We start from the raw sequence: 11,149 nt of genomic DNA, 5'->3' as shown, positions 1-11,149 counted from the left end.
CTTCGAACATGACCAGCGGGTAGTACCTTCGCTTTTTAAAAGCGATCCTTTTTGAAGGACCTCCACTAATCCAGAAAATTACATAATTTTTTTTAACCATTTAGAAGAGGAAGAGGCTCAGGAGGACAATGCACAAGTGGCGGAGCTGTCCAATGATTCCGATGCGCCACTGAAACCGAATGTAAGTAGAGATCCTTGCAGAAGGTCCTTGGAAGTCAACTAACTAGACAGGTTCTCCATATTCTCTTATTTCCTGATGCTCCAATAAAATGCTCTAACTCTTGAATCCTCGATAGAATGACGAGGATGACGATTACGATCCCGAGGACAATCGCAAGAAGAAGAAGGGCAAGAAGCGCAAGACCCGCAAGGGCGAGGAGAAGGGCCGCAAGAAAAAGAAGCGCAAGAAGAACGAGAGCGAGGAGGACAGCGACTTTGTCCAGCACGATGAGGAGGTGGAGTACGCCAGCACCTCGAAGCGCGGACGCAAGCGCAAGGAGGAGAAGCAGGCCGCCAAGGAGAAGGAGTCGGCATCATCAGGTAAGCTAGTTACCCAACTACCAGGTGATCCTAACCCATGACACCTTCTATTTCCCCTTAAGGAATGCCATCTGTGGAGGATGTCTGCTCGGCCTTCAGTGTGTGCGACGTGGAGATCGAGTACAGTGAGGAGGAGCTGCAGAGCCTCACCACCTACAAGTCGTTCATGCAGCACGTGCGTCCTATTCTCCAGAAAGAGAATCCCAAGATCGCTGCCCCCAAGCTGATGATGCTGGTGGCGGCCAAGTGGCGCGAGTTCTGCGAGAGCAACCCGCACATCCAGCAAGAGGGAGGTGCTGCTGGATCCGGATCCGCGGGTCAGGCCGATCAGGAAGCGGAAGAGCCACGATCCTCGCGGTCGTCGCGAAACGAGAAGCCGGATGATATCTACGAGGAGGCTGCCGAGGAGGAGGAAGAGGAGGAGGAGGAGGAGAAGAAGCCGCGTCGAAAGCGAAGCAGTCGCGGCAAGAAGGGACGCCGACCCTCGGGCAAGGTGCCCACCCTGAAGATCAAGCTGGGCAAGCGGAAGCGCGATAGCTCCGACGATGAGCAGGATGCCAGCGGCGCCTCCGAACGGGACTCGGATCTGGAGTTTGAACGCATGTTGCAGAAGTCGGACGACAGTGCCGACGAGAAGGAGGCTCCCGCCAAGACGGAGGCCGCCGCTCCGGCTGCTCAGGACGACGGATCCGGGGCTCCGGTGGTGCGCAAGAAGGCCAAGACCAAGATCGGCAACAAGTTCAAGAAGAAGAACAAGCTAAAGAAGACGAAGAACTTCCCGGAGGGCGAGGACGGGGAGCACGAGCACCAGGACTACTGTGAGGTGTGCCAGCAGGGCGGCGAGATCATCTTGTGCGACACCTGTCCGCGGGCCTACCACTTGGTGTGCCTGGAGCCGGAACTGGACGAGCCGCCAGAGGGCAAGTGGTCCTGCCCGCACTGCGAGGCCGATGGCGGAGCTGCCGAGGAGGAGGACGATGACGAGCACCAGGAGTTCTGCCGCGTTTGCAAGGATGGCGGTGAGCTGCTCTGCTGCGACTCCTGCCCCTCGGCTTACCACACCTTCTGTCTCAATCCGCCGCTGGACACCATTCCGGACGGGGACTGGCGCTGCCCGCGCTGCAGCTGCCCGCCGCTGACCGGAAAGGCCGAGAAGATCATAACCTGGCGGTGGGCCGTGCGCACCGATGCCGACGGGCCCAGCACCTCGAAGGGATCCAAGAGCAGCAACACCCGGATCCGCGAATACTTCATCAAATGGCACAACATGTCCTACTGGCACTGCGAGTGGGTGTCCGAAGTCCAGCTGGATGTCCATCATCCGCTAATGATCCGCTCCTTCCAACGCAAGTACGACATGGAGGAGCCGCCCAAGTTCGAGGAGTCCCTCGACGAGGCCGACACTCGCTACAAGCGCATCCAGCGCCACAAGGACAAGGTGGGCATGAAGGCCGATGACGACGCCGACGATCTGGAGGAGCGCTTCTACAAGAACGGCGTCAAGCCGGAGTGGCTCATCGTCCAGCGGGTGATCAACCACCGGACGGCCCGGGATGGCAGCACCATGTATCTGGTGAAGTGGCGAGAGCTGCCCTACGACAAGTCCACTTGGGAAGAGGAGGGCGACGACATTCCCGGTCTGCGCCAGGCCATCGACTACTACCAGGACCTGCGCGCCGTGTGCACCTCGGAGAACACCCGGTCCAGCAGCAAGAAGAGCAAGAAGGGACGCCGCTCCAAGCTCAAGGCCGAGGACGACGAGGACCGGCCGGTGAAGCACTACACTCCGCCGCCGGAGAAGCCCACCACCGATCTGAAGAAGAAGTACGAGGGTCAGCCGGCCTTCCTGGAGGGAACTGGCATGCAGCTGCATCCCTACCAGATCGAGGGCATCAACTGGTTGCGCTACAGCTGGGGCCAGGGCATCGACACCATCCTGGCCGACGAGATGGGTCTGGGCAAGACCATCCAGACGGTCACCTTCCTCTATTCGCTCTACAAGGAGGGCCACTGCCGCGGACCATTCCTCGTGGCCGTGCCCCTGTCCACGCTGGTGAACTGGGAGCGTGAGTTCGAGCTATGGGCACCCGATTTCTACTGCATCACCTACATTGGCGACAAGGACTCCCGGGCGGTGATCCGCGAAAACGAACTGAGCTTCGAGGAGGGCGCCATCCGTGGCAGCAAAGTGTCCCGCCTGCGGACCACCCAGTACAAGTTCAATGTCCTCCTGACCAGCTACGAGCTCATTTCAATGGATGCCGCCTGCCTGGGCAGCATCGACTGGGCCGTGCTGGTGGTGGACGAGGCGCATCGTCTGAAGAGCAACCAGAGCAAGTTCTTCCGCATCCTGAACAGCTATGCCATCGCCTACAAGCTGCTCCTCACCGGCACCCCGCTACAGAACAACCTTGAGGAGTTGTTCCATCTCCTGAACTTCCTCAGTCGGGACAAGTTCAACGACCTTCAGGCCTTCCAGGGCGAGTTTGCGGACGTGTCCAAGGAGGAGCAGGTGAAGCGCCTGCATGAGATGCTCGGCCCTCACATGCTGCGTCGTCTCAAGACCGACGTTCTCAAGAACATGCCCTCCAAGTCGGAGTTCATTGTGCGTGTGGAGCTCTCGGCCATGCAGAAGAAGTTCTACAAGTTCATCCTCACCAAGAACTACGAGGCCCTGAACTCCAAGAGCGGCGGCGGCTCCTGCTCGCTGATCAACATCATGATGGACCTGAAGAAGTGCTGCAACCATCCGTACCTCTTCCCGTCGGCCGCCGAGGAGGCACCCACCTCTGCCGGTGGTCTCTACGAGATCAACTCCCTGACCAAGGCCGCCGGCAAGCTGGTCCTGCTCTCCAAGATGCTGAAGCAACTGAAGTCGCAGAACCACCGAGTGCTGATCTTCTCCCAGATGACCAAGATGCTGGACATCCTCGAGGACTTCCTCGAAGGCGAACAGTACAAGTACGAGCGCATAGATGGTGGCATCACCGGAACAGTGCGTCAGGAGGCTATCGATCGATTCAACGCTCCGGGAGCTCAACAGTTTGTCTTTCTGCTGTCCACCCGAGCCGGTGGTTTGGGCATTAACTTGGCCACCGCCGACACCGTCATCATCTATGACTCTGACTGGAATCCGCACAACGACATCCAGGCCTTCTCCCGCGCCCATCGTATCGGCCAGGCCAACAAGGTGATGATATACCGCTTCGTGACCAGGAACTCGGTGGAGGAGCGTGTCACCCAGGTGGCCAAGCGCAAAATGATGCTTACCCACTTGGTGGTGCGACCGGGAATGGGCGGCAAGGGTGCCAACTTCACCAAGCAGGAACTGGACGACATTCTGCGCTTCGGTACCGAGGATCTCTTCAAGGAGGACGACAAGGAGGAGGCCATTCACTACGACGACAAGGCAGTGGCCGAGCTCCTCGATCGTACCAATCGCGGTATCGAGGAGAAGGAGTCGTGGGCCAACGAGTATCTGTCCTCGTTCAAGGTGGCCTCCTACGCCACCAAGGAGGAGGAGGAGGAAGAGGAGACTGAGATCATAAAACAGGATGCCGAGAACTCGGATCCGGCCTACTGGGTGAAGTTGCTGCGCCACCACTACGAGCAGCACCAGGAGGATGTGGGTCGCAGTCTGGGCAAGGGCAAGCGTGTCCGCAAGCAGGTGAACTACACGGATGGCGGCGTTGTGGCCGCCGACACCACCCGCGATGACTCCAACTGGCAGGACAACGGCAGCGAGTACAACTCTGAGTACTCGGCTGGCTCTGACGAGGATGGCGGCGATGACGACTTCGACGACCAGAACGGTGGCGAACGGAAGGCCAAGCGCCGCTTGGAGCGCCGCGACGACCGCCCCCTTCCTCCCCTGTTGGCTCGCGTGGGTGGTAACATCGAGGTGCTGGGTTTCAATGCCCGCCAGCGCAAGAGCTTCCTCAACGCCATCATGCGGTACGGCATGCCGCCGCAGGATGCCTTCAATTCTCAGTGGCTGGTGCGAGATCTCCGCGGCAAGTCCGAGCGCAACTTCAAGGCCTACGTGTCCCTCTTCATGCGTCATCTGTGCGAACCCGGTGCCGATAATGCCGAGACCTTTGCCGACGGAGTTCCGCGCGAGGGACTGTCGCGCCAGCACGTTCTCACCCGGATTGGCGTCATGTCTCTCATTCGCAAGAAGGTGCAGGAGTTCGAGCACATCAACGGCTACTACAGTATGCCGGAGCTGATCCTAAAGCCCTGCGAGCCCGTGCGGGCCATGGCCAAGCAGGAGGCATCATCTCTGGAAGCAGCTCCGGCTGCGGGCAAGGCTGAAGTGGACAAGAGCGCCACCACTAGCAACAGTGCCACCCCGGCCACCAGCGCGGCACCCAGTCCGGCACCAGCTTCAGACAAGGGCGAGGATAAGGACAAGGACGAGAAGGAGAAGACCTCATCGGAAAAGAGCGATGTGAAGCAGGAGCAAGAGGTAGGAGTCAGTAAGATCCATGTATTGATTAAGTTACTTATTCCCATTCCATTTCTAGCAAGAGGCTGAGGAGGACAAGAAGCCAACGGACGTCAAGCAGGAGCAGTCTGCAGAGGATGCCGCTGTCGATACAAAGCCCAGCGAGGCAGAGGTCAAGGCCGAGGTGGCCAAAACAGAGCCCAAGGAGGAGGCCAAGGACACCGAGCTTAAGGACGAGCCCAAGGCCGAAGAGGACGACAAGGAAAAGGAGAAGGAAAAGCTCGAGGACAAGAAGCCCATACCCATTGACGATGACGATGACGACGTCATGATTGTCAAGGAGGACGGAGAATTGGAGAAGCCCAACGCCAGCTCCCCCAAGGATCACAAGGCTGCTGCCGCTGCCGCCGCCGCTGCTGCTGGTACCACCGGAGCAGCCGGCAAGGGAGTGGAGGACAGTCTCGAGGTGCTGAAGCGCAAGTTCATGTTCAACATCGCCGACGGCGGCTTCACCGAGCTGCACACCTTGTGGCTGAACGAGGAGAAGGCCGCGGTGCCTGGACGCGAATACGAAATCTGGCACCGGCGCCACGACTACTGGCTCTTGGCCGGCATTGTGACCCACGGATACGGGCGCTGGCAGGACATCCAGAACGACATCCGCTTCGCCATCATCAACGAGCCCTTCAAGATGGACGTGGGCAAGGGCAACTTCCTGGAGATAAAGAACAAATTCCTGGCCCGACGCTTCAAGCTCTTGGAGCAGGCCCTGGTCATCGAGGAGCAGCTGCGACGGGCGGCTTACTTGAATCTCGCCCAGGACCCAAGCCACCCGGCTATGTCGCTGAACGCTCGCTTCGCCGAGGTGGAGTGCCTGGCCGAGTCCCATCAACATCTCAGCAAGGAGTCGCTGGCGGGCAACAAGCCAGCCAACGCTGTGCTGCACAAGGTGCTGAACCAGCTGGAGGAGCTGCTGTCGGACATGAAGAGCGACGTCTCCCGGCTGCCTGCCACCCTCGCCCGCATCCCGCCCGTGGCCCAGCGTCTCCAAATGTCGGAGCGATCGATTCTCTCTCGCTTGGCGGCCACCGCCGGCAATGCCTCCAATGCAGGTGAGTTTAAATCTTACTTTTTTCATTTAAATATATATTAATTTTTGTAATTTTTATTTTGCAGCTCAATTAATGGCACAATTTCCGGCTGGATTCCAGGGCACGACACTGCCCGCATTCACCGGCGGACCGGCTGGCAACTTCGCCAGCTTCCGGCCACAGTTCTCGGTGCCCGGCCAGCTATCGAATAACGCCGGCGCCTAGGCACCTCCTCAATATCTATGATAAGCGCATTCGTATTCCATGCAAATATACTTTTACTCAAGTTAAGAATTTAAACTCTCACACGAAGACACCTGCACACCACACCCCCACCCACTCTCTAATATTTATCATAATCATTTGCAATGAAATCCCCTCCAGATAAAGAGAAACCATACCTCCATGGCGACATCGCGTTCACACAAATAACAACTTTCCAACACATATGACGCTTGGCGAACGGCAGGTCCTTGCTTCCCTTCCCGGAATTCTGCTTCTGCTATGGGGCACATCCCGGGGACTGAAGCAAGGAGCTCGCGGCCAACTAACAGACCTAAAATAATTCTTATTTACTTACCTATTTACTTATGTGATTACAAAATCTAGATACAATATATAAATGTATTGAATTCCATTGCAAAAAATGTGTAGAGTATTTAATGGGGCGTTTGGAAAGAGGCCTTCTTGGAAAAAAACTCCGATAAATGGGTCAGATGAGCCATTTTTTTATGTTTAATGGTAGTACTCGAAGTCTCGACTCGGTCTCAATTTTCATCTCGAAAATTGAATAATTGGAACAGCAGTTCCAGTATTTTCTTATTTGGTCAAAAAACAATAGTATAAACAATAATACACTTTTTAGTTTTTGGAGACCGATTTAAAATCTGGATACCATTTATGAATCGGTGATCCTTCTTCAAACTACATCAAAAGAAAAAATCACAAAAAAAAAGTGGCCAAAATCATGATGGTTAAAAAAATATCGAAAAATGGATCAAAATTTAGTTGGCCAGATTTTCGGGAGGTACAACATTCCTGGATCTGTCAAATATTGGCCGCACACTTTTCCATCAAGAAAGTTACAGAATTGAATCAAGATTTTCGATATTGTTTTTTTTGGCCAAACTCTTAGCTTTTGACCCACTTTTTAGTAAATATTGTAACTATCTGGTAACCGATTAAAAATCCAAATACGAACTATGAATCAGAGAACTTTTCCCCGTCGATCTGCATCAAATGATCGGGAAAACCGCACAAAAAAAATTTGTCCCATATTTTGGCCAAAATCATGATCATGACCCTTACAAAAATATCGAAAAATGGGTCAAAATTTAGTTGGGCAGATTTTGATTGAAAATGATGCTACTAGGAGTTCTATGCTCGGGAAGGTATAACATTCCAGGATCTGTCAAATATTGGCCGACTTATGCACACTTTTCCATCAAGGAAGATACAAAATTTGAACCACTTTTTGGTTTTATTTTTTTAGCCAAAATTTCATGTTTTGATAACCTATTCGCGATTTTTGCATTTGTTGCGCAACCGATACAAGAACGAATTACCTTTTATGAATAAAAAAACAAACAAATTTGTACATTTTTGGCCAAATTCATGATGATCTTCAATCGAAAAGGTTATACGTTATAATGTAATACGTTAAACGACAAATAGTCATTTAATATTTGCTAAAATATCCTCAGAATAAAACACATGGATATAAATATGCATTAAGTTTTTTTTTACAGGATTGGAGCAGTCTGCCTTGGCTGTCCTCGGGTTGTAGTTGCAGCCTTATTTCCTGCCACAGAAACAAGACGGCGTTCAATTGCAGACCCTTAAGGAAACGGATCCTTTGTGATGATGGATGCTGTTCTCCAGCAGTTTGAGGCTGAGTACCCGACGATGACCAGAACAACCAGAACGGAGGATCAGGAGGTATAGGACTTGCAAAGAAGCAGCGTACCGCGTGGCGTAGTTGAGATCCTTGGCCCAAGTCCGAGGATTACAGGATGAGTTAAATAAGTCATTACATTTAGGATTTTTTTATGTATTAGTTTAGATTAGATTAGTTAGCTATATTTGAATTTTTAATAAAATAACAAACAAAAAACGTTATGGTGTTTTGAATCGATTAAATTTGAATCTACAGGCGCGGGCGGGAAATTAATTTTTTGAATTTGAATTTAAATTTAACGTGTTGAATATCGATCCACAGGTTTGGGTCTTGGGTTCAATGGGTTCGTGTCTTGGGTCCGCATAGGTTCCACACATGATCCACATAGCCAGTTCCGTGACGTCACAGATATTAATGGCTGAAAATTTTGCAATTTTCGGGCGCTACCAGGCCCGAAGTACTAGGCGAACAGAAATGGCCAGTAGGTGGATTTCGATTTTTGAAAATGTTTTTTGTGTATATCTCGGCCATTTCGCATCCAATCCTGGATTGGATTGACTCAAAAAATGCGCAAAAAGAGTCTCCACCTGCCTGGCTAAAAAGTATTGGTTTTGGCCAAGTTAACACTGTGGGAAAAATGTTTTTGGCCCAATTTCTAATTTATGATTAGCTCCTTTGCTTATATCTCGGGCATTGCATAACCGATTTTGGAAAGAAATGTCTTTTCGGAGTCAGGACTTCAATGTCCTTCGAACTGCATAAAAAGTTTTTGCATCAAAGGACATTTCATCCTTGAAATCAAACAAAATAAAATTAATTTAAAATTGAATAATGTGACAATTTTTGTTCAAGGATACAAAGGATATTTTGGTAGAGGTTGAAGGATATTAATGTCCTGATCTCAGAATGGTACCCCGTTTTGAGATTGGTTGGGAAATGGCCGAGGTATACATAATCGAAAAAACGGGAACTTATTAAAATATTTGTTTTGGGCCAATTTTAACTTCCGCACGGTGTTAACTTGGCTAATACCAGATTGTGTTTTCCACTCGATGCGCCCTTTTTTTGCGCATTTTACGACCCATCGCGATCCTGGATTGGAATCGAAATGGCCGAGATATTCACAAAAAACTGTTTCAGAAAATAGAATCCACCTACTGACCATTTCTGTTCGCCTAGTACTCCGAGTCCGGTGGCGGCCCAAAATTGAAAAATTTTCAGCAACAAAAGTCAGTGACGTCACGGAATAGGCTGCGATCCGTGACGTCACCACTTGGTGGTTTCTTGGCCAGACCGGGTTGTGTCTTGGCTGAACGGATTAACCGCTTAAGTCGCCGGTTTACCGGTTGATATTTAAATTTCGCGGGGGCGGGCAACTATTTTAGAATTTGAAAATTTGAAAAAGCCCGGGTAGGCGCGGGCGGGATCTATTTTTGAATTTCAATTCAAATTTAACGAATCGAAATGTGGATCCTGTGTGGAACATATGTGGATCCTTCAGCCAAGACACCCCCCAGTGTGACGTCACATGTAGAGGTTCAATCCGTGACGTCACGAACTAAAGTGGCTGAAAATTTTGCAATTTTCGGGCGCTACCAGGCCCGAAGTACTAGGCGAACAGAAATGGCCAGTAGGTGGATTTCGATTTTTGAAAATGTTTTTTGTGAATATCTCGGCCATTTCGATTCCAATCCAGGATCGCGATGGGTCGTAAAATGCGCAAAAAAAGGGCGCATCGAGTGGAAAACACAATCTGGTATTAGCCAAGTTAACACCGTGCGGAAGTTAAAATTGGCCCAAAACAAATATTTTAATAAGTTCCCGTTTTTTCGATTATGTATACCTCGGCCATTTCCCAACCAATCTCAAAACGGGGTACCATTCTGAGATCAGGACATTAATATCCTTCAACCTCTACCAAAATATCCTTTGTATCCTTGAACAAAAATTGTCACATTATTCAATTTTAAATTAATTTTATTTTGTTTGATTTCAAGGATGAAATGTCCTTTGATGCAAAAACTTTTTATGCAGTTCGAAGGACATTGAAGTCCTGACTCCGAAAAGACATTTCTTTCCAAAATCGGTTATGCAATGCCCGAGATATAAGCAAAGGAGCTAATCATAAATTAGAAATTGGGCCAAAAACATTTTTCCCACAGTGTTAACTTGGCCAAAACCAATACTTTTTAGCCAGGCAGGTGGAGACTCTTTTTGCGCATTTTTTGAGTCAATCCAATCCAGGATTGGATGCGAAATGGCCGAGATATACACAAAAAACATTTTCAAAAATCGAAATCCACCTACTGGCCATTTCTGTTCGCCTAGTACTTCGGGCCTGGTAGCGCCCGAAAATTGCAAAATTTTCAGCCATTAATATCTGTGACGTCACGGAACTGGCTATGTGGATCATGTGTGGAACCTATGCGGACCCAAGACACGAACCCATTGAACCCAAGACCCAAACCTGTGGATCGATATTCAACACGTTAAATTTAAATTCAAATTCAAAAAATTAATTTCCCGCCCGCGCCTGTAGATTCAAATTTAATCGATTCAAAACACCATAACGTTTTTTGTTTGTTATTTTATTAAAAATTCAAATATAGCTAACTAATCTAATCTAAACTAATACATAAAAAAATCCTAAATGTAATGACTTATTTAACTCATCCTGTAATCCTCGGACTTGGGCCAAGGATCTCAACTACGCCACGCGGTACGCTGCTTCTTTGCAAGTCCTATACCTCCTGATCCTCCGTTCTGGTTGTTCTGGTCATCGTCGGGTACTCAGCCTCAAACTGCTGGAGAACAGCATCCATCATCACAAAGGATCCGTTTCCTTAAGGGTCTGCAATTGAACGCCGTCTTGTTTCTGTGGCAGGAAATAAGGCTGCAACTACAACCCGAGGACAGCCAAGGCAGACTGCTCCAATCCTGTAAAAAAAAACTTAATGCATATTTATATCCATGTGTTTTATTCTGAGGATATTTTAGCAAATATTAAATGACTATTTGTCGTTTAACGTATTACATTATAACGTATAACCTTTTCGATTGAAGATCATCATGAATTTGGCCAAAAATGTACAAATTTGTTTGTTTTTTTATTCATAAAAGGTAATTCGTTCTTGTATCGGTTGCGCAACAAATGCAAAAATCGCGAATAGGTTA

The 11,149-nt window shown here is 50.0% G+C and overlaps 1 protein-coding gene across 1 annotated transcript in view; it reads left to right on the top strand.

The window, feature by feature from the left end:
• Positions 1–6,734, top strand: part of LOC6493709 (chromodomain-helicase-DNA-binding protein Mi-2 homolog) — a 28,645-nt gene extending 21,911 nt beyond the window's left edge. The window contains exons 2-6 of the mRNA XM_001958245.4: positions 105–181; positions 297–540; positions 603–5,008; positions 5,067–6,099; positions 6,164–6,734. Of these exons, the coding sequence (XP_001958281.2) occupies positions 105–181; positions 297–540; positions 603–5,008; positions 5,067–6,099; positions 6,164–6,303 (5,900 nt within the window). The 3' untranslated portion in view covers positions 6,304–6,734. The remainder of the gene's footprint in view (positions 1–104; positions 182–296; positions 541–602; positions 5,009–5,066; positions 6,100–6,163) is intronic.
• Positions 6,735–11,149: the final 4,415 nt, after the last annotated feature.

Source organism: Drosophila ananassae, chromosome 2R (genome assembly GCF_017639315.1).
Source record: "Drosophila ananassae strain 14024-0371.13 chromosome 2R, ASM1763931v2, whole genome shotgun sequence".
In the NCBI taxonomy this organism is placed as follows: domain Eukaryota; kingdom Metazoa; phylum Arthropoda; class Insecta; order Diptera; family Drosophilidae; genus Drosophila; species Drosophila ananassae.
Note: the sequence above shows the minus strand (reverse complement) of the source record. Positions and strands in the feature narration are given on the sequence as shown.